General features: G+C 38.5%; 1 protein-coding gene across 4 annotated transcripts in view; it reads left to right on the top strand.

The window, feature by feature from the left end:
• LOC131035389 (uncharacterized) overlaps positions 1 to 27,046 on the top strand; it is a 182,937-nt gene that overhangs the window by 81,456 nt on the left and 74,435 nt on the right. For all 4 annotated transcript variants that reach the window (XM_057967076.2, XM_057967075.2, XM_057967080.2 and 1 more), the window contains exons 5-7: positions 14,343 to 14,432; positions 21,301 to 21,395; positions 21,638 to 21,691. In XM_057967076.2, the coding sequence (XP_057823059.2) occupies positions 14,343 to 14,432; positions 21,301 to 21,395; positions 21,638 to 21,691 (239 nt within the window). The remainder of the gene's footprint in view (positions 1 to 14,342; positions 14,433 to 21,300; positions 21,396 to 21,637; positions 21,692 to 27,046) is intronic.

The following is a 27,046-nucleotide window of genomic DNA, read 5'->3' as shown; positions in this document are numbered from 1 at the left end:
GACACAGTCTACGTGCGGCTCCCCCAAGGTTTGCTACCTGTCTTGGGACATTTTTGCTATGTGACCGATTTATTCTGCTTTTCCCCCACACACCCCCTATCTTTGCAAGCATTTAGAGAAAGGTGAAGAATCAGAACACTGGAATCATAAGGTTAAGAATTCAATTTAATACGACACTATTGTATTGCCAATTATTTACTTAAGGCAAGAAGCTTTCAGAAGCATACACATGTAGTATGAAGTACGCATGTGAAGCACATAAATACAAGTAAGGCACTCATTGTAAACACATGTATCCATACCACTAGACTTTAAAGCAGGAAACATGTGCGTTAGTACGTAGAACACGAAGCATATGAAACCTTTATGACATGAGTCATACACCTATGAATACCCACTAGGTAAGGAACATACATGCAGAATAAATTTGGTGTTTCTCATTTGAAAGGTACGCACATATTAAAGAGTAATGTTATAATTTTGCCCCATAGGATGGCAAGATTATGCTCTGATACCACTGGAATGTCCCTACTAGTTAGGGGTCACTGTCTTGCAAAACAGATTGTTAGAATACAACAGATATATATATACAACTAATCTATCTTGCAATCTAACTTTAAAATACTTAATCAATATAATCATAGTTCTCATCTAATAAAAAGGATACGAATGCCATACGGCGATATGTCCTTAGGCGGCCATGAAGCTCGGTTTCTTGGAACCCATCTTGGTTCCAAGCCCTCCAGGAAGTCGAAGGTGAATTTGACTCCTGTGTTGAATGTAATTTCTTACATCCAAGCCCTCCAGGAAATCGAAGGTGAATTCGACTACTGTCTTGAATGTAATTTCTTACATCCAAGCCCTCCAGGAAATCGAAGGTTAATTTGATTCCTGTCTTGGGTGTAACCTCTTACACCCAAGCCATCCAAGGAAGACCCTATGTCCATTCCTTGCCTTGGGTGATGCATCTCATCATACAAGTCCTCAGAGGGGACCGGCCAAATCCGTCTCTTCTTAGTTGAACTTAGTCAACCAAGCCATATATATGCATATAGATATTCAGTATATATAATGCCCTAGGGATTATCATAATCCCTCCCTTAGACTAAGGGAGTTTCCCCCTATAGCCTCCATCATGTAATCACATTTATAATACATTTTTGCATTTTATTACTATTTTCCATTCCACAATCCACATTTACATATTCCTGATTTACATGTATTTCCTAACATATATTCATAAAAATGTTCATTATCCAATATTCACATTTATTTCTTAACATATATTCCTACTATTCATTGATATGTATTAATTACTTATGTTCATGCATATTCATTAACATCTAAGAACCTTACATTAACATATGTATTCAGATGTTCATTATTTATATTCATATATATTAAAATATTATTACTTATATCTATTTACACCTACATTCTGTAACATCTCTTACCATACTAAACAATTAATCTTGTTCTGATTCATTTATAAATCATTTACATATTTATTAAATACTAGATACATGAATTATTATGTATTACTGCAGAGCAGTTTCTAAAAGATATTATATTAATTATAATTATTATATTAATATCTATTAGTATATCAATATTTATATTTATAACCCTTATATTATTCCTTATTCTGATTTGGGGTATATATATATACATAAATAAGTAAATGAATTAAACAATATTACCAATAATTTACGTGTTAGGTAATAACCTATTATATAAATTATTAATTCTAACCCTGCCTATAAGTACTAACTATATTTAGTGGCTCTAAGAGCAGACATATCTGACATTTGTCAGAGCAGGTCTGCCACTGTATACCACATTAAGAATGACTGTCATACACATTGCAGTCTATATTAGTATTACTATTAAGTTCTGCATAAAAACATTATCAGACTTTATATATTAAGCACATCACCGTACATACCATCAAGAACAAGGGTGTTTTCTGCCCGTAACTTACTATGACTGTCATAATATACATATATTCAGAAAACATCCGTTATCATATACTCGCGTATATTCCTAACTACTCATTAATATATTTTCATAAATATATTAAAAATTTCCATTACTTATATTCATTACATATATATTAAATATGCCTTAATTATATTCATTAACATATATATATTAATTTATTAACATATATATTAAAATATGCATTTAGTTATATTCCTTAACATATATATATATTAAAATATTCACTTATTAATATATATTAAAATATACATTTAATTATATTCATTAACATACATATATATTAAAATATTCATTTATTAACATATATATTAAAATATGCACTTGGTTATATTCATTATTACTTACCTCTTCGTAACCCGCAGTTCCTACCTCTTCCCTTGCTGTTTGCAGAATGCCCTTTTTTCCACGAACACCTTCCCTCCTTCCTTACCTCCCCTCTTCCCCAACATGATCGGTAATTGTACATAGGGATTCACATTATTAAACACATGATCATTTAGGCATCAATTTATACATAAAATAGACATTCATATCTCCTTATACCACGACATAGGAAGAAATGAATTCCAGATTTCGGCTGACTGCTTATATTTTTATTTCTGCCTGTTGCTCCCTCCCCTTTTGACTGTTGGGCGTGTTCTATTTATATCTCTTTATTGGTGGGAGGAGTGGTGACCATTCATCACGGGGTGACTGAATGAATGGTGGCATCCCTTCCTAAATCATGACGTCTCCTCTTAATGCCCGTGTGCCTCTTCAAGTTGTTACAAACCTTTAATATGTTATCACATCTCCTAGTTAATCACCATCGCTAGAGACTAATTGTAAAGGTCGATCTTATTGTCAATAGTTATCCCTGTTAATTTAACATGCTATAGTATTCATATTTTCGTCTTTTAGTATATTTAAATATATTAATATTTTCTAATAATTTATTTCATATATTAATTTTATTTAATATTATTTATATATATTAATATATATTAAATAATCACATCTCCAGAATAAATATTAATATATATATCAATTAAATAATTTATTTAATAAATAAATAAATTTCAAAAATAATCATTTGTTAATCATTATATTAATCAATATTAATACTTACCTCATTTAGAATCTATATACCGATCAAGGAGGGGACATGACATGAGGTTTGACTTGTGGAATGGCGCCACCCTTGGGGTCCATGTGAGATGTAATCAAATGCAAATGGGGAAAGATGAATTTGAAGCATTTGCATTTGAATTTGGTGGTGCGAGGTTATAAATAAGAGCCTTGGGCTCCCATTCTTGGTATCTTGAAAATTTGCATTGTTATGTTGCCGGATTGGCGTTAGAACTTTGAGGCTTCGGAGTGCGTCTCTTTAGTGCTTCCCGGTTTCGTATTTGAAACATAGTACCTAGCTGTGTGCTGTAATCTACTATATTCTTAGTGCGTATCTTAGTCCTTTTTGGTGTTGGAGTGATTTTGGAACTTGCTGGTTTGCCTGTGGCTGAAGCGCATTTTTGATCATACCTCTCTGCTGGAGTGACTGAGCGTTATGGGTATTGGCTCATTCATCCTCCCTAGTATTGGAAATATACACTGTAAGTTTGTGGCATCTTTGGTTGAGCTTTGAATTTATTAGACAAAACCAAAATTCCTAAGCTAGGCGTGGGGTTTTGAAGTGCATTGGGATGCGTGCAAAATTAATAAGGGAGTTATGGTAGCTTTTCTTTGGTTGGTTGTCATCGTAGCTAGTCTAGTGTGGGTTTGGGACTGATTTTGGGTTATTTGGATATGTATTGAGAGAGTTGTGAGCATTTTAGTGATTCTTTAGGCTGCTGGTTTTGCAATTCGAGCCTGCAGATTTGATGTTAGCAGAATTTCATGTTCTTATTTGGATATTCAGCATTCCTCTCTTCTCATATCATCTTATTTTTGTAAGGTTAAGTAGTAGTACTACTAACCAATTCTGATTTGTAATTCTCACCCCGCTGAAAAGTGGAAGAGGTTGGCTGGCCGCCTATTATTAAGTAAACTGTAATTTCAGCCGTCCCACTGCATAAGTGGTCGAGTGATGTCTGAGTGTAATGGTCCTCCCGCTGCATAAGCGGTTGAGTTGAGATTGTTATGTAATTTCAGTCCTCCCGCTGAAATATTGCGGTTGAGTGATTCGTATCTTTGTTTGTCTCACGTGGCTGGTTCATTTCCAAGTTTCTTGCATTCCCGTTGGATAAGTGGAAGGGGCTGGCTTGCCGCCCAGACATTGTATTGTTTCTAGTTAATTGAGCTAACGATCCCCTCAACACCGTATGCTCTCACCTTCCCACATTGGGCACTTGGTGATCAGAAAGTGGAAGGGTTGCTTTTCCAACATGTTTCAGTTTATGCTTTCTAACCTTAACTGGTTATTTGTTTTTGATGACTATTGCTGGCCTAAAAACAAAAAAAAATTAACAGGGACATTACAGTGGTATCAGAGCTGGTTTTCCTACCAGCCTGTGAGTTTTAGTGGGTTAAGAAGTCTCTAGGAGTGACAAAGACGTCAGATACTACAACCGAGAACAGAAGAGACAACAGTTTCTGATTCCAAAAGTGCCAGAAGAGGACACATTCTCAGAAGTACTGAGGAACAGGGGGAAGGATTTAGATTCTTCAGATAGTTGATTCAATGGCAGACAAAACTACAGAACCTAATGAGGCGCCTGATAAGAAGTCTGGGAGACAATTCAATGCCATGATGGACATGATGTCTCTACCGCTGGCCAAACTTAACTAGAATGTTGTTGGGACGCCTAACCAACCCAACAATGGACTGGAAGCCAGCACGTCTAATGCTCCTCTAGGCAATGGAAGTGGGAGTAAGAACGGGAGCAACAATGGAGGTTCAGCCCCAAGACCTTTACAACCTGTATTTCTGCCAAGAGAAGTACTACAAGCTGTAACACAAATACCTACAGCTGATGAAATAAGAAACAACTACATGGAGTATGCTTCTCTTCCTGGTGAGATCCAAGATATCCTAACTCTGGATCAGTTTATGAATCAGAAAATGAAGAGAGGAAGGAGGAATGACTATAAGTTTGCTGCCCCAAGAGATTATCAGCAAGCTCTTGGAAGAGTGACCTTAGCACACTTTGATGGAAGCACTAAGAGCACAGCTAGAGCATGGGTGCAGAAGTTGGACAATTACTTGTCCTTGAGGCCTATGCCGGAGGAGGATGCCATCAAGTTTGCTACCTTGCACTTGGATGGAGTGGCCCACGAATGGTGGTAACATGGGTTGGTCACCCTTGGTCATAACTGAATCACCACCTATGTTGATTTCACCAACAAGCTTATGGAGAGATTCAACACCAAGGATCCAGAGGTGAAGTTTAGAGAACTTGCACAACTCAAGCAACAAGGTTCGTTGGACACTTATGTAACTGAATTCCAAAATCTGTCAGTTATGGTAAGTAGCATCTCGGAGAAGCGGCTAGTTGTCCTTTTCACTGAAGGACTTGAGGAACCTTTGAAAGGTTGGGTTAAAGCTTTTGATCCGCCCACCCTGGCAGAAGCTATTAAGAAATCTCGAAGCATGGAGTTGGCTGCCCCAAGGAATAAAATTCAGTCCAAACCTTTTCTTTTCAGAAAGGATAAGAAGAAGTTCACAAACCAGACTAAGAGGTTCCCTTGCGTATGGATGATGAGCTCCGTCAAGAGCTCCGGAGGAAGAATCTTTGTTACTCTTTCAGAGAACCTTGGGCCCCCGGACATAAGTGTCATGGAAAGGGTAATTTGCATCAGATGGAGTGCTATTTTGCAGATGGATCAGATTCTGAAATTTCAAAACAGCAAACTGAAGTTGAGGACAGCGAGTATGAAGAGGCTCCTGAAGGGTCTGAATTTGGGTCAGAAGATAGAGGAGTGGTTGCTCAACTCTCGAGCATTCACAAAAATGAGTCTTTTAGAGTTCGAGGTGTGATTGGAGAGCATCGTGTCATTGCTCTCATTGACACAGGAGAAACACACAACTTCATTGATGAGAGAATTGTTGCTAAAAGGGGACTAGTGGCAGAGGAAGTTGAGGGCTTCAAAGTCATGGTAGCAGATGATTCCACTATATCTTGTAACCGAATGATTTCCAACATGTCTTTGAAGTTGGGAAATCATGAAATCAGAGATGATTTCTTTGTGGTGAGCATTGGTGGGACTGATGATGCAGTCCTCGGGATTCAATGGCTGAGATCTCTTGGTGAGATCACACTAAACTTACAAACCATGGAGCTGAAATTCATATCTGAAGGGAAGAAGGTAGTACTGAGAGGAATGTCGCATGGTGGACTTAAAGTGGTATCCTTGAAAAGGATGGAAAGGCTGATCAGCCATAATCAGGTGGAGTGGGCAACAGAGTGTTTGATAATGCCTTCAAATCCATTGGTAGACAAGGGCAACTATTCCTCAGACATTCAAGCAATGATCACGGATAGAAGTAAGATCATGGTCATGCCCTCAGAACCACAAAAAGAGAATAGGAACTTTTCCTGAAGACATTCAAGCCTTGATAACCAAGAGAAGCAAGGTATTTGAAAACCCACCTCCTGGCAGACCCCCTGAGAGAGGTGCCGAACACATCATTGAGCTTGAAGGAGCTAAGCCAGTTATGACTACTCCTAAGAAGCAGAAGGATGAGATTGAGAAAGCAATTCAGGAATTGCTTGACATGGGTTACATACGGCCTAGCAAAAGCCCCTTTGCTTTGGCTATTGTTTTGGTGAGAAAGAAGGATGGGACCATGCGCATGTGCGTGGATTACAGAGCACTGAATCAGAAAACCATCAAGAATCGGTATCCTATTCCGAGAATTGATGAGCTCATTGATGAGCTACATGGTGTAGTGTTCTTCTCCAAGATTGACCTCAGGTCGGGGTATCATGAGATTCGAATGAGAGCATCAGATGTGGAGAAGACCGCTTTCAGATGCCACTTTGGGCATTTTGAGTTCCTAGTCATGCCCTTTGGCTTGACTAATGCACCCGCTACATTTCAGTCATGTATGAACAAAATCTTCCAAGAACAGCTAAGGAAGTTTGTTTTGATATTCTTTGATGACATACTCATATTCAACAAATCTTGGAAAGAACATTTACAGCAATTGGATGAGGTGTTAAGCATATTAGAATCCAAATCCCTATTTGCCAAGGAGTCCAAATGTGAGTTTGGGATGGAAGAGTTGCTCTACCTTGGTCACATTATCAGTGCAGGTGGTGTGAAGGTGGATCCTGAAAAGATTAGAGCCATCATTGATTGGCCTTCTCCCGAGAACATAACACATTTGAGGGGATTTTTGGGTTTGTGTGGGTTTTATCGGAGGTTTGTGAAAGGATATTCTTAGTTGGCTGCCCCCTTCACAGATCTTACAAAGAAAGGAGCTTTTGAATGGTCCGAAAAGGCACAAACAATGTTTGAGCGGTTTAAGGGGATCATGAGTTCCTGCCTTGTTTTGGCATTGCCTGATTTCACCAAACCGTTTGAGTTGCAGTGTGATGCATCTGGAGAAGGTGTTGGTGCAGTCCTCATGCAGGATAAACATCCTATAGTCTTCGAGAGCAGGAAATTGAGAGGTCCTGAAAGGTTGTATTCAATTTATGACAAGGAAATGCTTGCCATAATGCATGCCCTTGCGAACTTCAGGTAGTATCTGGTGGGGAGTAAATTTATTGTTAAGACTGATCACAATAGTCTTAAACACTTCACGCATCAGAAAGATTTGAATGAAAGATAGCAGAAGTGGGTGAGTAAGCTGCAAGATTACGATTTTGATATTGAGTATGTTAAGGGTGAAAACAATGTTGTGGCGGATGCCTTATCCAGGAGACCCCATTTAAGCTCACTATGCGAGCTTATTGCTGATTGGAGAGAGTTGTTGCTTGCTGATTATGCCAAAAATCAGTTTGCAACCAGCCTTATAGAAGGTACTTTTCATGATGAAAGGTACAAATTGGTTGAGGGATTGATACTGTACAAGGGAAGAATCTTCATAGTGGCTGAATCTATGTTAAAAGAGAAGATTTTGAAGACTTTCCATGACATTCCCCTCGCCGGTCACCAAGGTTATTTCAAAACATACAGGCAGGTTCGGGGGAGATTTTCTTGGAAGGGACTTAAAAATGATGTTTTGAAGTACATTAAGGAGTGTCATACATGTCAGAGGAACAAAGATGAGCACACTCTACCAACTGGTTTGTTACAACCCTTGCCTATTCCCGGTCAAAAATGGGAAAGTATTTCCATGGATTTCATCAAGGGGTTGCCTCGGGCTCAAGGGAAGGATAGTATCTATGTGGTGGTGGACAAACTCACAAAGTTTGCTCACTTCTTTGCCATCACCAATTCTTTTACAGCAGCTCAAGTTACTGAAGTGTTCTTCCGGGAGGTGTCAGATTACATGGGTTACCGAAGAACATTGTGAGTGATTGCAATATCCCCACAATTTTTTTCAATTTTTTTCCAGTTAGAATCACAACAAGAACCTGTTAAGGTTAGTAAATGAAGATACAATAATGCTGAAATTGTAACCCTTCCACTTTTTGATCACCAAGTGCCCAATATGGGAAGGTGAGAGCATACGATGTTGAGGGGATCGTTAGCTTCAAATAACTGGAAATAATACAATGCTTGGGCGGCAAGCCAACCCATTCCACTTTTCAGCGGGATGTGGATAATATTAAAAATCACTTGGCGGTAAACCAGCCAAGGATGATGCAAGAACTGAAGAACAATCACTCTACCGCTTATGCAGCGGGAGGACTAGAAATGAAATAGCAATCAACTCCACTGCTTATTCAGCAGGAGGACTGAAAATGAGATTGCAATCAACTCAACCGCTTATTCAGCAAGAGGACAAAATTACAATAGATAAGAAGGCGGCAAGCTAGCCTCTTCCACTTATGCAATGGGCCAGAGAACAACAATCCAAGTATATAGCTGTTAGTACTACTAATCAGCTTTACAATGCAAACATGGATTACAAAATTACTAGAATCATTGTCCAAACTAGGCGGCAAGGCCAGCCTCTTCCACTTATGTAGTGGGACTAAGAGAGTTCAAATAAATTGCTGTTAGTACTACTAACAAACATTACAATATGATTCATCATGGATATTCAAATGTCAAAACCCAAACTAATAGCTGCAACTTATTACCAAGACTCTTCACACCACACCCATAGACTCACACACTTGAAAACCAGCTTCAACCCCAAAAAACTAAATCTGATATGAATGAACAACAGGGTGGAAATACAGACCAGCAACATTAAAATCCTCACAAACACTTCTAAATCACTCCTCACACAATCAAATTATCTCTAAACACACTCCATAGAACCCACACACTCTAAAAGCAACTCCACACAAGGAAACACTCGAAACTAACAATTTTTCAGATTTTGATATGCAACCCATGCACTGGAAACACACAGACCAGCAGCTTAGAAACTCACAAAAATGCTCGTAACTCTATTCACACTCAACGAAATTATCCCCAAACGGATGCAAATGAGAGATACAAGACAGGCGATGAGATTAGAACCAACAAACTGCACCCAAAACCCCCAAATGAATTTATGCATGCATTTCCAGGCAGCCTAGCATAGTACTGCTAGGAAAGAAGTACGATTTGCATTTAAAAATTAAATACTCAACATTAAGCTCTACAAACTTACAAACTTGATCGCCTGTGGCATAGGAAGAGAACGAGCCACTACCCTGAATGATCTGACACACGAACTGAGAGTTATGAACTAAAACGTGCTACAGCCACACCAAAAACCAGCAACACTGAAATCCACACCACACTGAAAATCTGCAAATGCACACTAAAATCGAACCACACATTCAGAAGATCCAATCACAGCTAGGAGTGATATCTCACACTCGAAGTTTGTCAAGAGCCCTAGGAGGTATTCACCCTCGAAGATTGTCTGGAGTCAATCCGATAGCATAACAGTGTAAATTGTCTGAGATACCAAAATGAAAGCCCAAGTCACTTATTTATAACTTTTTGCCAGCCAAATTCAAATTCAAATGCACTCCAAATACGCCCAAACCAAATGCCATTCCATTTCATCCACATTTGGCATTGCATTTCATTTCATTTCCTTGCACAAGTTCGCCCAATTCACATTCACCCAAAATTGCCCTTTTTAATAAATATAAGTGTCATAAAATAAAGTGTAAAGTGGGCACCCAACTATGACTTCCAAATAAAAAATATTACTAAGTCAATATACTTAGAAAATCGCCCCATTTGCCTTGAGTTATAATTTAATTATTAACACCATGACGACCCCCTTGAAGTCATATGCAAATTTCGCCCAAATAGACTTAGGATAAAATTAATATTTTCTCCCTTCCTAAGTCGTCCATTCATAAAATAATCAAATATTAATACCTCATACCTAAGGTATTAATATATTAAAATTACCTCTTCAAATACTGATTATTGCCAAATTGAGCCAGAGACTGAAGTGCTCGAAATCACCAAAACTCAACTAAGTCGGGGCTCTGAACTGAACTGCTAAAAATAGTCATCTGAGTGAATACAAGATCCTGCCAAAATAATACTACCAGAAATAACCATTGAGTTGAGCTGCAGAATCCTTGCTAAGAATAGCACCAAAAAATGCTAAAAGACCAACTGCTCAAACTGACTTGCCGGAAATAGCCATCTGAACAGGCCTGTTGACATCCTGCTAAAAATAGTAGTTACTAAAAATAGCATACTGCTAAAAATAGCAAGTGTTTCCAAAGTAATTTTAACCACATTTTGAGTAGCCGTCGCACTTACGAAAAATAGTAAGTTTGGAAAAAGTCACCCGATGCAGATGCATGTCGAACCATCCTGAAGCTCTCTGAAAACCCAGAGGGAATCCATAATCCAAACTGTCAAACTCCCACTAATACCCCTTGAAAACACCAAAAAATCCTCCTAGAAAATAGGAAACCCTAATTTCTGCTCCTGACTAGCCTACGGGCCTCCGAACTAGGCTAACAACCAACTGAACTAATCACTGCGGAGAAGGGGACATTACAATCCGCCCTTCCCGAAATTGCTTGTCCTCAAGCAATGCAAGCACAACTCCAGAAAATTTTAAACCGATCCACACCCAAGTAAATATGAGCCCAGGGTCCCATGTTCGTCTCAAGAAGAACCTACCATGTTGATGCTGCGCCACTCTGATCACATCAGTGAAAACATCATGCCAAAACTGCACTAACCTCCCTTGTAACTCCAAAATGTTACCATCCATGATACTCAAACTGAAAATCCCTGAAGGATTGAAATCGATATCGTGCATCATCTCGTGCCCACAAGGCTCTAAGTAATCGATATCAATAGTGCCACTGTTTATCACAAGCTTGGGCAACAGAAAATAAGGTCTACTCAACTCACGATCAAACTCCACAACACATCTCCATATGGTATCTAACAGAGCCACGATTTAAATATGACTTCTCCAAATCTTCCCGCAAGGAGGAAAACAATCATTTGCAGGAGCTCAACAAACTCATTCTCATAACTCCACATGAATCTACTAGGCCTTAGTGGAATTATTCTGATAAAATCATGGAGACTTCTGAAATCTCTTATAGTTCCCACTCCAAACACCTCAGAATGATGAACCATAGAAAGCTTGATCAGGGTCTACTTGATCAAATGGAAAAATCTACCAGCAGAGGATGCTATGTGGGAAAATGAGGAGATTTTACTGCATCTAACCTTACAGATGCTTGAGGACAAGCAATTTTGGCGAGGGCCGACTATAATGTCCCCTTCTCGTTGATGACCTTCCAGTGGTCCATTAGCCTATTCCTGAGACCCGTAGGCTAGGTGGAATGAAGAATGAGGGTCCAACATTGATGAGGCGAGAACTTACTATTTTTAGTAAGTTAGGGTTGGCCATTTTGGTGATACTGTTCTATTGAGCTCTCCATGCTCTGTCACTGGGCGCGAAGATCATGGTTTTCGGAGCAGTAGTTCATGACTTACTATTTTTAGTAAGTGGCAGTATGGCATGTTTCTATTTCTAGCAGTGGATAGGTTCCTGATCCTATAGCAGTTCAGTGGTCTTCCTGGCTCAACTTCATCCTGGTTTTGACAATAATCAGTATTGGAGTCATAAGTGACATAATTAAATATTATTTCCTTATCCTAAGGTTTAATATTTAATTAATTTGATTAGTTACTACTGATTTATTGACTTTGGGAATAATGCCTAATATCTCCTAAGTGCTAGGCGAAATTTATGTCTAAGAAGGGGACGTCAAATTATTAAGGGAGATATTATTTTATTTCATCTCAAGTGTTTGCCAAGTGAAAATCGCGGTCCTTGCTTTTTGGCGTGAGGTTTGACTTGTGGAATGGTGCCACCCTTGGGGTCCACGTGAGATGTAATGAAATGCAAATGGGGAAAGATGAATTTGAAGCATTTGCATTTGAATTTGGTGGTGCGAGGTTATAAATAAGAGCCTTGGGCTCCCATTCTTGGTATCTTGAAAATTTGCATTGTTATGCTGTCGGATTGGCGTCAGAACTTTGAGGCTTCGGAGTGCGTCTCCCTAGTGCTTCCTGGTTTCATACTTGAAACATAGTACCTAGCTGTGTGCTGTAATCTACTATATTCTCAGTGCGTATCTTAGTCCGTTTTGGTGTTGGAGCGATTTTGGAACTTGCTGGTTTGCTTGTGGCTGAAGCGCATTTTTGATCATACCTCTCTGTTGGAGTGACTGATCGTTATGGGTATTGGCTCATTCATCCTTCCTAGTACTGGCGATATACACTGTAAGTTTGTGGCATCTTTGGTTGAGCTTTGAATTTATTAGACAAAACCGAAATTCCTAAGCTAGGCGTGGGGTTTTGAAGTGCATTGGGATGCGTGCAAAATTAATTTGGGAGTTATGGTAGCTTGTCTTTGGTTGGTTGTCATCGTAGCTAGTCTAGTGTGGGTTTGGGACTGATTTTGGGTGATTTGGATATGTATTGAAAGAGTTGTGAGCATTTTATTGGTTCCTTAGGCTACTGGTTTTGCAATTCGAGCTTGCAGATTTGATGTTAGCAGAATTTCATGTTCTTATTTGGATATTCAGCATTCCTCTCTTCTCATATCATCTTATTTTTGTAAGATTAAGTAGTAGTACTACTAACCAATTTTGATTTGTAATTCTCACCCTACTGAAAAGTGGAAGAGGCTGGCTTGCCGCCTATTATCAAGTAAATTGTAATTTCAATCCTCCCATTGCATAAGTGGTCGAGTGATGTTTGAGTGTAATGGTCCTCCTGCTGCATAAGCGGTTGAGTTGAGATTGTTATGTAATTTCAGTCCTCCCGTTGAAATATTGCGGTTGAGTGATTCGTATCTTTGTGTGTCTCACTTGGCTGGTTCTTCGCCAAGTTTCTTGCATTCCCGCTGGATAAGCGGAAGGGGCTAGCTTGCCGCCCAAGCATTGTATTGTTTCCAGTCAATTGAGCTAACGATCCCCTCAACACCGTATGCTCTCACCTTCCGACATTGGGCACTTGGTGATCAAAAAGTGGAAGGGTTGCTTTTCCAGCATGTTTCAGTTTATGCTTTCTAACCTTAACGAGTTATCTGTTTGTTGATGACTATTGCTGGCCTAAAAACAAAACAAAAATAACTGGGATATTACATTGGTTGTAAATTTTGACGTGTTTGATGCCTTCTTGAATACAAAGAGACTACATTTGGAAGCTAATATTCAGATTCTTGTTAAAAAACGAGTTTATTTTGAAAGAATCATTGATAGCCTTAACCAAGGCCTTGATTACTTTGAAGTGCTTAATTGATAATCCAAGTTTGTGTTAATTATTTCGTATGACATATACATATGGGTCATGGTCTCCCAACGACAGGATTGGTGTACCCTAGCAGCAGACATTCATGTAAAAATTAAATCATGCTGCCACCCCATTTGGCTTTCTTTATACAGAAGGATTACCAAATGACAACATGGAATTTGAATTTCAATGCCACATAATCCATTGATTAACTAGTTTATCTAAAACTTGGCATTGTGAATGCTTATTTTCATGGTACAAGATATTTCTGAATTTTGAGGCATGTATTGCAATGTTGATTTATTTGGTTAAATGAATTGCTACAAATTTAGGGGTTATATTTGATGATGCTTTTGTACATGGTTGGAATTTTTGTCGCTTAAAGGCTTGTATACATTTTGAATTTTTTTGTAGCATTCTCTTATAAGCAAATCTTTTGCTTCATGTCTGGGCCTTCATTGGTTTTGATTCTCTGTTAGTTCAAGATAATGATCCATTTGCAAATGTTGATACAGGCACTGCTAATGAGGTGGATGTAGTGGAAGAAAGTATTCAACATGCAAAGAAAGCTGTCATGTTAGATGTGAAGGATGGTCAATCTTGGTGTACTGTACTCTTTCATAGTCCTGCTATTTTCTATTTTTGTGATTGAATCTCTTTACCATTGCTTGCATATATTTCTGTGAAATTTGTATACTTGGATGTCTTATGCATAATATTGAAGGTTGTTAGGAAAATGATATTGGAGCATCCAATTTGGCAGGTGTAAAACTTACAACCATTACCAGCATCCTCCAAACCCACGCTCAGCATCTTCCAGGGCTGCAATGGAGTTCTGAATATTAAAATAAACCAGTCAATATTGTTTTGAACAGTTTGGCAAAGGGGTTTGAGGTCATTTAAATTCCAAAGGTCATAGCTGGAAAAGAAAAGCCATGAGAATTGTCTATACAAATGTCTTAAAGAAATTTGGCATCATCATATATTGTGAAAGCATGGATAGAGCAGTAAATTATTTGATACTATGCCTCAAAGAAATGCTCTTTATGAACAGCAAATGAACAACAATAGCCATGCCATGGATTTGTGAAAGGGAGGTGTTGGATATTTCTCCAAATGCTGTAGTTGCAATTGCTTTGGCGAAAAGACATAAATTTTAATGGAACCATAATTAAAGTGTTGAAGCTACCAGCCAAAAATGATCACAAAGAAGGCAATTTTTCTGACATCATGCCTCAAAGAATTATGTTTTTATGAATGGCAATAGACAGAATATGTATAAAACAGATTTTAAAAAGGAGGTGTTGGGAAAAGAAAATACAACTGCCAGAAATAAAGCCAAATACCATTACCTTTGCATGGGAAATTTCTAAGAAAATGTTCACCAACAGTTCCAACCACCTTGCTAGCATTCTACATGTCTTAGAAGTGGGTATAAAAATCCTTCACAGCATAAAAAGAATATGAAATTTTGTTAAACGATGTAGTTGCAATTGCTTTGAAAGTATGCAAAAATGGGTAGGAATTGTTTGACAAAATTCAAAGCAATATTTGAACATCAGCACATGGTATAAAGAAATAGAATTGGCACAACAGTTAAAAATGGAACAAAAACTGGATGCTCCAGCATGCCAAACATCAATGGAAAGATTGGCGAGGCAAGTGAACTGCTTGAAAGAAATGGTGCCATAATTGCGGGATCTACACATAATGGATTTGTTAGAAAGGCATTAGAAACTTTCAAGTAAATGTAATTGGCTGGTTTAAAGCTCAACTCAGCAGACCTCGTAAAATTCATCCTAAATTAGGAAAATGAGGGCTTCAAAACATAGTGTGAACATCCCCCAAGGTATAATTAAGATGGACTTCATTATGAAATTGCATTTAGTATTTAAAACTTCGTTGGCAGCTAAGCATGCCAAACATGGAAAGTAGAACATACAATAAACATGGAGACTATTTGACAAAATGATAGTGGATGATTTCATTTCCTGAAAAAGGCAATTATGAATAGAATTGGATATTTTGTTTCAAATAATCTATAGAAAATCAGAGATTAGCATAAATATTGGAGATGTTATTGGGATTGCATTATCATATTTCCCAAATTTTAAGGTTTATTGAAAGCACTAGAAGACTATCAAGTTTCTCATCTAGATAGATCAATATTACACATAGAGAGGATTTGAATTGGTATCAAATGAAGATCAGGCTTTTGAAATTGGAAACTATTTCAAAAAGTAAGCAAAAGAGAATTTTTATTTGAAATTGGAAGGAAAGGATGCCTTAACAAATGCAATTGGAGTGCATCTCCTCAAAGGCCAAATTGTTGATGAACAACTAACTCATGGATTAGAAGAAGACACAATATCTACCTCAACAAAGTCCATCAGATGGTCTCTCTTTGAATTTATAGATTTCAAGTTGCCCTTTTGCAAAAGTGACTTGTGTCACATATTGTAACCAAAAGTTAGAAAGTAGACCTTATTTCCAGAAAAGTTATGTAAAATATAACCATATACGGCTCAATATTTTTAATTATTGTATTTCAAAAAGGTAATTATGAGGTAGTTACTAAAGAGAAGCCCATGAATACAAGGCTATTTCGAATGCAAAGCAGACTGTTATAGAGGGGGAACTCTTGAGAAGAACTTTCTAGAGTGACTTTTTGAGGACTTTTGGTTTGACACTTTATACCTAAGGTTTTTTGGAGTACAATTTCATAAAGATAATAAAGAGTGCATTTGATTTGTATGTTCTAAATGTATTTTTCTGTTATTATTATTTATTTCTTGATATTAAAGTGGTAACCCTTCGTGTAATTGTGGAAACCATTGGTATTCAAAACACTTATAAATCAATGCAATCGATATAACGAAACACAATCATATCTTGGTGTCTTGGTTTGAATGTGTTGAAGCAACTTATGTCTTTGTATGTTGAGATTTGTTATTCTTCTTTTATTATCATTACATTTCAAAACATACTTTGTATTGAAACCCCCTTGTAATTGTTTAGTCCTAAATGTATGGTTGTTGAATGAACAGATAACACAATGTTTTCCACACGTACCAAATATTCATGTAACAGAACAGTCATACATCACAACATGAATCACACATGGGGGCACTTCGCCCGAGACTGCCTGAAGGGAGAGGCCAATGCAGAGCGTGCAACCAGTGATCTGCATTGTGTGGCCTCTCCCTTCGGGCAGTCTCGGGCGAAGTGCTCTGCATTTGCACAAATATTCGTGTTTTCCACACGTACCAAATATTACCGTACGATCACCCCTCCATCGTACGGATCACACCGTACGAACAACATGACCAACCGTCCACACCGTACGGTCCTCCTTCTGCATGCCCAACGTAGTTCAACCATACGGGGTCCACCATACGGTGAGACTACCGTGCGGTGGAACCACCGTACGGTGGACCATTGACAATGGAGGACACCTGCAGTGGAATACCACCGTACGGTTGAACTACGTTGGGTGTGCAGAAGGAGGACCCTACGGTGTGGACGGTTGGTCATGTTGTTTGTACGGTGTGATCCGTACGATGGAGGGGTGATCGTACGGTAAGGAGGGTGTTGACCGCACGGGAAGGTGGCCATACGATTGGAGGTGTCAGTGCTGTTGTTGACCGTATGGGGAGGTTGTATGGCCGAGGTGCCATTGGGGACATTACAGTGGAAAAAAAATAAACGACCAGATTGAAAAATCATTCGATGACGTTTGGAGCCAGGACGCTGAAAATATTAGAGTGGAGAAGAAGGGTTTTGGCATCTTAAAATATCACAGAAATGATGTGCGCCATGACCCCGCGAGGGGCGCTGCCCCTCGACCCCCAGTTTATTTTTGAGCTACAATACACTTTTTGAGTTGGGTGAAGGCATCAGAGAAGTCATGGTAAGTGTTGGGTTGTCTCGTATTGTGAGAAAGAAGCCTGAAGCCAAGCTGTGGCAGGGAAGCCATAAGTCGTAGAGGGAGATGGATTTGGAGGTCGCGAACAAACAGAGTCCGAGTGAAGGCATTGTAGGCACGCGAAGTCATACGACATCAGGGAGTTATTCAGTTCATTTATCAACCTTTGGGGAGTGTGATGGAGGATTTGAGGCATCTCCTAGCCTTTGTGCCAGAGGGTTGTGGCCACTTCTTGGCATGAATGGTATGCTTTGAGGAACTCAGAGTATGTCTCAGTTGGACAAGAGGTTGCCTTGGTGGATGCACAGAGGGCTTGGGAGGAGTTGACCACCAAGTTGGAGGCAAGAGTAGCATGAGACTTAGCTCAGCATACCTAGGAGTTGGATGCCGAGAGGGCAGCGTGGGTGGCTATTGAGGACAAATTGGCTAGGGAGACAGTATCATTTGAGTAGCAGTTGGTGGAGGCTGAGACTGAAACGCATGTTTTGCAGACAAGTTTGGTTTAGGCACAGGAGGACTGTGATGTCAAAGGAAGCACTAATGGTGAAATCCGCACTTGAGCATCGGATGGTAGCAGGAAAGGGTTTTCAGGCGAGGACGCAGCAGGTGTATGAGTTCCATGCTCGACTAGCATTCACAATACTACCACCATGGTATACTGCCATCGGGGAATACCTCTCCACCCCCTTCTCGGTTCTGAGTTTTATGTTGTAATTCAGTCGTCAGGACACGACCTTGTTTTTTTGGGGGGGATGATGTTAGCCGCAATATTGTACGCAAATAAAACTAGCTAATTAAGTCGTAAGTTGTAATTGTCTTTGTTAGTCAGCAGCCGAGGGATGGTAGTTACCGTGCGACGGTTGGCACTCGCACCCCCTCGGTATCTTTATATACTTCCAAATGTAACTTGTGACATACGATTAGGAATGGAATAACATCTCTTATATTTTATCTGATGTCTATGGCATTATTATTCTGCATTACATCTTTTATCTGTATGCTTTAAGCTATTTACCCGAGAGGGTAAACAATAATTTGTCATATGTTGTGAAATCCTAGTTTGTATTTGTGTGTCTACTAGAACGGTTTTTATAAATTATTTTCTTTAGCTTTTCCCATTTCCTTTCTATACTTTCAGATTAAAAGTACAAAAAAACCTTAAAACATACGAGGAAGCTGGCCCTCGCAAATGCAAAGGAAAGTTGTTACCCCAGTAACAACTTATCCAATTGTTGGAACATTTGTCATTGCTCATTGGGCGAGTCACATTGAAATTTTTAGTGACAAACTTATTTACCAGCAAGTTCCAAATCCTTAGAGATGCTATTGCAAATAGTGGCAAATACAACATATGGTGCAAAGTTGCAAGGATTTTGATTGATGTAGCCTACTGCATATTTGGTGGACTCCTTGTGTGTGTGCCATGAATAATACACTTAAGGACGGGGGCAAAATTAAATGGATCAATATGTGATTAATGTTGCTAAAGATTATTTGCAAACACCATACTTCACATGCACTCTCTAGGAACTTCTCTAAGAAAGAATTTTTGATACCTATGGAGATTAGATATGCATCATAATTCATTCTCTTGGAGAGGATGCTTGAGTTGGAAGAGGCATTGCAACTATTGGTCATGATAGTAGAGTGGAATTGGTGGCCTAATTCTAAGTTTGAGTAAGGGAAAAGGGTGAAGGAGGTGGTGAAGAGTGATACTCTTTGGGCTGATGCAGAATACATTGTTGCCATGGTTACTCCACTTTTCAAGGTTATTAGATATGGGGACACAAATGCACTTAACAATGGAGAGGTGTATGAGTGCATTGATAGTATGCTTGGCCAAATGAAGGGCATCATACAAGAGAAAGACCCCTCATTAGCATTCTACAACGATGACATTTAGCGAATCATTCGTCACTGATGGAAGAAGCTCAACAGTCCCTTGCACATGGCTGCCTATACATTGAACCTGAAGTGGTATGTGCAAAGGCCAGGTAGAATTACCCCTAGACAAGATGTTGAGGTGAAGGTAGGGCTTATGAAGGCCTTTTAGAAAATATATGATTCTACATAGACCAACATCATTCACATTTAGTGGATAAACTTTGCCACTCTTAATGGATATTTAGAAGAGGGAAAGATGGATAAGAAGATTATGGCATAGGAAGATGCAATTATGTGGTGGACTATGCATGGGTCTAATTTAATTGTTTGGCTAACTTACTAAACATTTGTTTTCTGTCTCAGGTTTCTAGTTCTTGTGTTGCTGAGAGGAATTGGCTTACTTATAGTTTCATCCGCTTTGTTAAGAGGAAACTGACTCTCCTCTAGGAGAATGGAATCTTGTAGTTGTACATAATGCCTTGCATCTCATTGACAACATGCTTATGTACAAGGAGAGATCAACAACCTGATGGGATGTAGAGCCAGAGGAGCCATCAAAAGTTGATGAAGATGTAGCACATACAAGGTTGGTTGGTATTGCTTCGAAGGATCTTGAGCTTGAGTAGTCTAGGAAGTTTGAGCAATGAGGAGTTTGGAGTGGACTTTGAGGATGAGTGATGATTTCAGGTATTGGGCTATTGGCCATTTATATTTTTGAATGTAATCATCATTTTGATAATAATATATGGATATTCAACATTTTCTTGTTCATTCAATGCAATATCGAATATTCTTGAGTATTTCAAAGTTTCATATGTTTCCTTGAATTTTTTTAACTATTTTTTTAAATACCATATAAATTTGTGCTGCCATCCTTTGCTGTTCCTAATCTAGGCCCTTGGTCCCCCTTCCTCGAGACTAGTTAGTGCCGTCTTCAGATTCAATGGAACATTGAGGTGTATAGCATATGAATGGTTGTTACATTTTTTATGTGCTGTTGCTTGTATATCGCTTTCATGCTTTTTACATATGTAAATGAGAACAAAAATATCCAGAAATCTGCCTTTCTTTGATTGAGTGAAATATAAGAGGGCTAACATGTGTAAATCAATGGATTGTCAATTGCAAATATGACACCTTTTATTTCCTTTTTAAAACTTTGCATCTTTTAGTTTGTATAAGTGAATTTTTTAGTTTATTTGTATTTTTTAGTTTAAATATTAATAGCTTTACCCTGCCATCTCTAAAATCAAGAATTTTTTTCTTTATCCCCTAAACTCAGATAAACTCTGGTAATTGGATCAGGTTTCAGAAATCTTTATGCTACAAATTACAATTCTAACATGAATGCATGTTGACATGTGTTATCTATGTGCTCCTTGACCATTATTATGTGTTTTGTAGTTTTCTCATGTGTTGTTATCTGAGTTGTTTATTATACTAATACTCCATTTGCTGTTTTCAAGATGACAATTTACTTGAGTCTGTCTGTCCTTTCATTGACGGACATTATAATAATCTCTTCTTCTTTTTATATTTGTAAGGCATACATATTCACGTTAGAACTAGTAAATTTAGACTTGTCTGGTTTAGCATTGGATCTTTCTAACACTTACTCTTTAGACTTGTCTCTTGTTATGGCTGACTGGTAATCTTGATCACAGATGCTTTGGGCAATGCTTACTTATCAAGCTTTTTTATTACGGGATCATGGGACCAAAACAAGCTTTTTCAATCTCTTAAAGCTTATCAGAATGCTGTATGTATTGATTTTAGTCTACTCATGTTTTTGAAATGGAAATCTTAATCAGAGGATCTAAGTTAGTGTGCTCCATTACATCCCTAAGATTTAGGAAGATCAAGCTAGATGCTTTTGTTCTTTTCAAGTTATTATCATTTGCTATTTTATGGAATAAGAAAATTGTATTCATAAACTATCAGTTACAATAGCCTTCATAAGATGTTTGGTGTATTAATCTAGCATTCCATTCCAATTCTCAGGAAAAGGATGAGTTGGCAAACAACAACCCAGATCTCTATTATAACAGTGCGATGGTAAGTGTGATCCCATCATCCCAGCAAGTTTGTTCGAGAAAACTTAAATGTTTGAGTTTAAAAATTGAAAATGATATGTCTTGGTGTTGGACTTGTGAGAAAATTGGATAACATCACTCAAAACCCATTATAGCCTGTCATATATACTAGAGTATTCTATATTAAGCATTTGTTGTAAGTTTGTAACTCATACCTGTTCATAATATAGAGACATTTTATTAATTTAATTAATCATAAACTTTTGAATCTTGTACTGAGTTTGTTGTAAGAATTTTTTTTATGATATGCTTAAATTTTCTTATTTGTAAGGCATGTTTCTCTTCCGGTATTCTGACAACAGATTCTTGGCCCTTTTTCACTAGGAGTCTGTAACTTTTAGGTATCAAGTACTGTTAGTGACTCTTTCCCCCATAGCAACGTGATCTCCTTTCTGAAGGTCCAATAAGGGGCAACAACCATTGGAACAGGCCTACAAAGTGAGAGATTCCATTCTGAGCCATGGATGGATGCTTCCACGAAGCTTGTAGGCTGTGCAAAATGTCTTTGTTGCCAGACTGCTGAGCAATTTGTTGCATAACCACTGCAAGATTCTTCTTGTTTCTTTCTGGTGTGAGAAGCTGTTAAATGATCTCAGTTGTGCTTTTGAATTGCTTAAGTGTTGGCTTAAGTCGAGGAGGTGGTCTTTCTGGTATTGCACACACCACTGCAAAACTTTGATGCAATCTTTCTGATGTTGAATACAATTCTCCAATAGAGTGATCCATTTCTTGATGAAATAAATATCTGAAAAGCAAACAAAAAACACTGAGAGGGGGGGCAGGGCGCGGGGTGAATCAGTGTGTTAATAACTTGAACCAGAAAAAACAACATGACACAAGAGAGATAAAGACACAAGTTTTATCACATGGAAAACCCAACAGGGTAAAAAACCACGGTATACACTAATCTGCAAAAATATGGGCGCCAACCCAATTACAAAACAGAGCTCCAACTCTGATTATCTGAGGCTCCAACCTCGTTAACATAGACAGCACAAACTTCAGACTATGAAGCAACAACTTCTTACAATGAGGCTCCAACCTTATCAAATACATAAACAGATCACTGAGAAACAATACAGCTCATTTAGCTGTAGATTTTCTCCATTAAGTCCTTCATTTGAAAAATAAACTCATTCAGAAACATGATACAAAAAACATCTCCACTTAAAACACTTAAGGATTTTTTTTTTATCAGCAACCAGTAAGCTACAGCAAAGATTTATCGCATAACACGCAGTCAGTCCAGATCACTTCTTAACATGCATAGCTGCATAACACGCAGTCAATCTCTACATACCCACGCACACAGCTGCATAACACGCAGTCAATCTCTACATATGCTCAGCACAAATTTTAAATCACTCTTTGGCGAGCCTGCTTGCCATTCATGCACACTTCAAAATTTTTGGTGTAAAGTCTTTTACACAGAATACACTCAGCTGTTTCTTTACATAGCTGCAGCCAAATGCACAGGAGATAGGCAAGATGTTAACACTCAGCTCCAAAAATTTCCTCAGCCCGACGACCCACTATTTCTGTCATCTTCTCAGTAAAGAAGGATATAGAAGTCTTCACACACAACGATCAGAAATCAGACTATACAAACATCATTCTTCACTCACTCCAGTCGCACATCTTCACGTGAAAAACAGAGTTAATCTTCAGCAAGCTCTCTCAGAATGATTCCAGAATGCATATATGATCAAAACGGCCACATACTGAGGAATGTAAAGTTAAAATTTTTGTTTATAAGCGTAGCATCCATATACAGTCCAATCTACCCCACACACGGCTCCTCTGCAACGTATACCTACTTAACCTTATGCACTCTACAAAAAAATTTCTTCTACAGAACGTATATAATTTTTAACAAATCTCATGTAGAAAAACGACTCTGAGATTTCATTAAAGCGCAGTCAGCCGAACACTTGGCAAGGAATATTATTAGAAAAACTGCGATTTTTCACTTTAGTCATTATGAAAGATGACAAATATCAGCAGAGAATATCAAATCGACAGAAGATAATATTTTTAAAACCCACACAAACACGCATTATCAGCAGAGAGCTTCAACAATTTCAGGCAAAACGGTTTTATATGAGCTGACAATCTTGGCGTTCCAAATACAGATATAGAAGTAATATGGCTCAGTAAAAAACGCCCAGCACAGTTACACTTGCAGAGAATAATATCACCAAATTTCATGATCACCCAGCTTCAGTTACATATGCAGCACAGTTACATTTGCAGAGAAGAATATCACCAAATTTCATGATCGCCCAGCTTCAGTTACATATGCAACACAATCTGATATCTCTGTAAAGGCCAGAAGAATATCACCTAGCTGCAATTACAATTGCAACACCACCTGACATCTGTGCATCTGACAAACAGAAGATATACTAAAAGGCATAGTTACAAGAACGCCACTTGTAGTCAGACAAGCTCACGAGACAAGCTGAACAAAAAAGCTCAGATCTCAGATCATAACACAGACAACAAGATATTGCTGACAAAAAACAACACTTACATCAATGAAAAAATATATTTGACGATATCTACCCTGTTCTATTAATTTTCCTGCCAACATTTTGAATGCTGGCAGTGAAGGTGTTGTAGGGTTTGGGTAAGGTAAAATTTTCCTTATTCTCATCATTAGCCCTTTTGGGATTTGTGGGACTGTCAGGTTGATTGTAGGGGAGCCTATTGGGAATGGGAGGAAACTCAAAATAAGAGGGAGTATTCCGGGTGTTAGGGATAGGAGTAGACGAGCTCAGAGCACTCCACAAGGAGTATTTTTTGGTAATTGGCATTGATTCCTGAGATATTCAGCCGCTGAAAATAATAGAGGTTGAAGCCTGGGTGCCTTACTCGGACATCCCAGCAAAGGTGAGCAGTAGAAAACTGGAGTGGGCTATTGGAGTCTTTGGTTAAACTCAATCACTTCTAGTCATCTTCTTTTTTTGGAGTCAGGTACCTGAAGGTCTTTCACTTTAATATTTCACATTCTCCATCTTTATTTCTTTGGCTAGGATTCATTTAGATTTGCACATGTATTTTTGCCATGCTCTTGTTATTTGTCCTCTTGTAATCACTCGTTGAAAATATATTTAGCTGTAAACCATGCAAAAGTTTTTTTTTTTTTTTTCATACATCGCTTCTTACAATATCTCTATATTGTGTCAATTTCACTATTTTGTGATGCCATGCCAGAATTGGTTATCCTTTTAAGGGATTTGGCTTGTATACACATTTTCTATTGGCACGTGTTCCTACTTAAAGTGGTTAGAGCCTTATAATCTTGAATTTGTAAATTATGTTTTGAGCAATTGCATGCTTTTGTGTTAAGTTGTTGAGATTTTGATATATGCACAATAACATATTTGATTGTAAGGTTAGTTCTATTGTTCTTATTGTTGTCTTAATTTTCAAAAATTTGAAAATTGACAACCCCTATTAATTTTTCTTTAAAATTCATAGTCCCATTTCTCTAAGGCATGTTATACGAGGCAAAAAACTCATTTTTGTTTGCGTCTAGGCATCAGTGGGTGTGTTTGTCATCATTGTCTGTAATGTCCCCTTTTCCGCTCTAGTTTGTTTTGGGGTCTGTTGGCCAATCTCGAGACTCATTGGTTAGTCAGAGGTAGAATTAGGGTTTCCTATTTTCTAGGAGGATGTTTTGGCAATTTTGGTGGCTTGCATGTTGGAGTTTTACAGTTTTGATTCTGGATTCCTTTTGGGTTTTTAGAAAGATTCGCAATGATGGTACATACATATCAATCAACGGAGTTTGGTAAACTTACTATTTTTAGTTAGTGGGGGCAAGGACAGTTTATTTCTTTGTATTTTTTTGGGTTTTCAGAGAGCTTCGTGATGGTGTAATATGCAAATGAATCTGAAGACTTTTCCGGACTTACTATTTTTAGTAAGTTGCAACGGTTGCTCAGAATGTGGTAAAAATCCCTTTGGAAACACTTAATATTTTTAGCAGTATGCTATTTTTAGTAAGTGACAATTGCTTCCAGGTTTGTGCCCTAATGGAGTTTGGAGACACTTACTATTTTTAGCAAGTACTGTTTTTAGGGTTTTGGGTTGAGCCAATGCAACACAGGCTATTTATGGCAGTCCTGTTGATGATTTAGTGTCGGTAGAAATCCTACAGGCCGACTCAGCAAGATCAAATGTGTGAATGGCCCATTGGCCTTACACATTTGATGAATCTATCAACTTATATTAATCCTTTAATATCTTTATTAAGTCACATATGCATTATGAGGTTTAATGATTAAACATACATTATCGAGTTTGACTTATCGGATTTGTTTCAAAGGGGCCGGCTTTTGGTTAAAGTCCGCCACCCCTCATTTGAAGGCATGCGATGCTCCACGAAGGTCGTGCCTCCTTGATGAGAGCCGACTCTTGGATATCTCCTTTTGATGGATATATATGGACGTGGTCTTCCCTCTTTGGAACAGAGATCAAACAGCAAGTTTGATCATAATCAGGCAGATCGAATTCATGTACATGCAGATTAATTGATGGTGAGAAATTTATGTAGCATGCTCGGGGGTGAAGATAAGAGCTTATCGTCTATGGTTGGGAAGGCAACAAATTTGATGTTTGCCTGTGGCTAACGAGCACTACCTTAAAATCAACATGGTATCAGAGCGGGTTCCTTCTATAGAGCCTAACTGCTTGAAGGAAGATCTTGTGCTCTTAAGGGAAATTTAATCAGAAACAATTGCAGATTTAAGATCTCTTCTAGATCGAAAGTTGACTATAGAGGATAATGCAGCAATTACACTCGCTGACCTCCGCCCTTCACAGTGGCATTGGTTAGGCGTCCAAACAAATCAGGTGGCAATCAGGGGATCGAGTCTCCTCTGGCCTTGAGAACAAGTATGATGGCCCAAAATCCTTTGCGTCTGAAGTTTTGTGGGGAAACGCAGACAACAACCTGTGCAAAAAGTTGCCTGCTGCCCAGTCACAGGATTTCGTCCAAAATTTCAAAGCTCGACATTGTCAGCATTGAAAGGTGCCGGCTTGTGACTCGAACTTGGGCTGCTGTGGCCGGAGAGGTTTCTGTGCTCGATACAAATTCTTTGAAGAAAAAGAAAGGGTTAGAGACGAAGCCTGCAACCCTGTGGAATCGGTACTTGGATTGGCTTTATCCGCACAAGGAGCTCGGATTGTATATCGATGTCAGCCGAATTGGGTTTACGGATGAATTCGTGGAGGCGATGGAAAAGTTTCAAAGCGGTTTTAAGGCCTTGGAAGAGCTTGAGGCTGGTTCGATTGCCAATTCGGACGAGGG

This window comes from Cryptomeria japonica, chromosome 2 (genome assembly GCF_030272615.1).
Source record: "Cryptomeria japonica chromosome 2, Sugi_1.0, whole genome shotgun sequence".
NCBI lineage: Eukaryota > Viridiplantae > Streptophyta > Pinopsida > Cupressales > Cupressaceae > Cryptomeria > Cryptomeria japonica.
The sequence above is the reverse complement of the archived record's forward strand: the minus strand, read 5'-3'. Positions and strand labels throughout refer to the sequence as shown.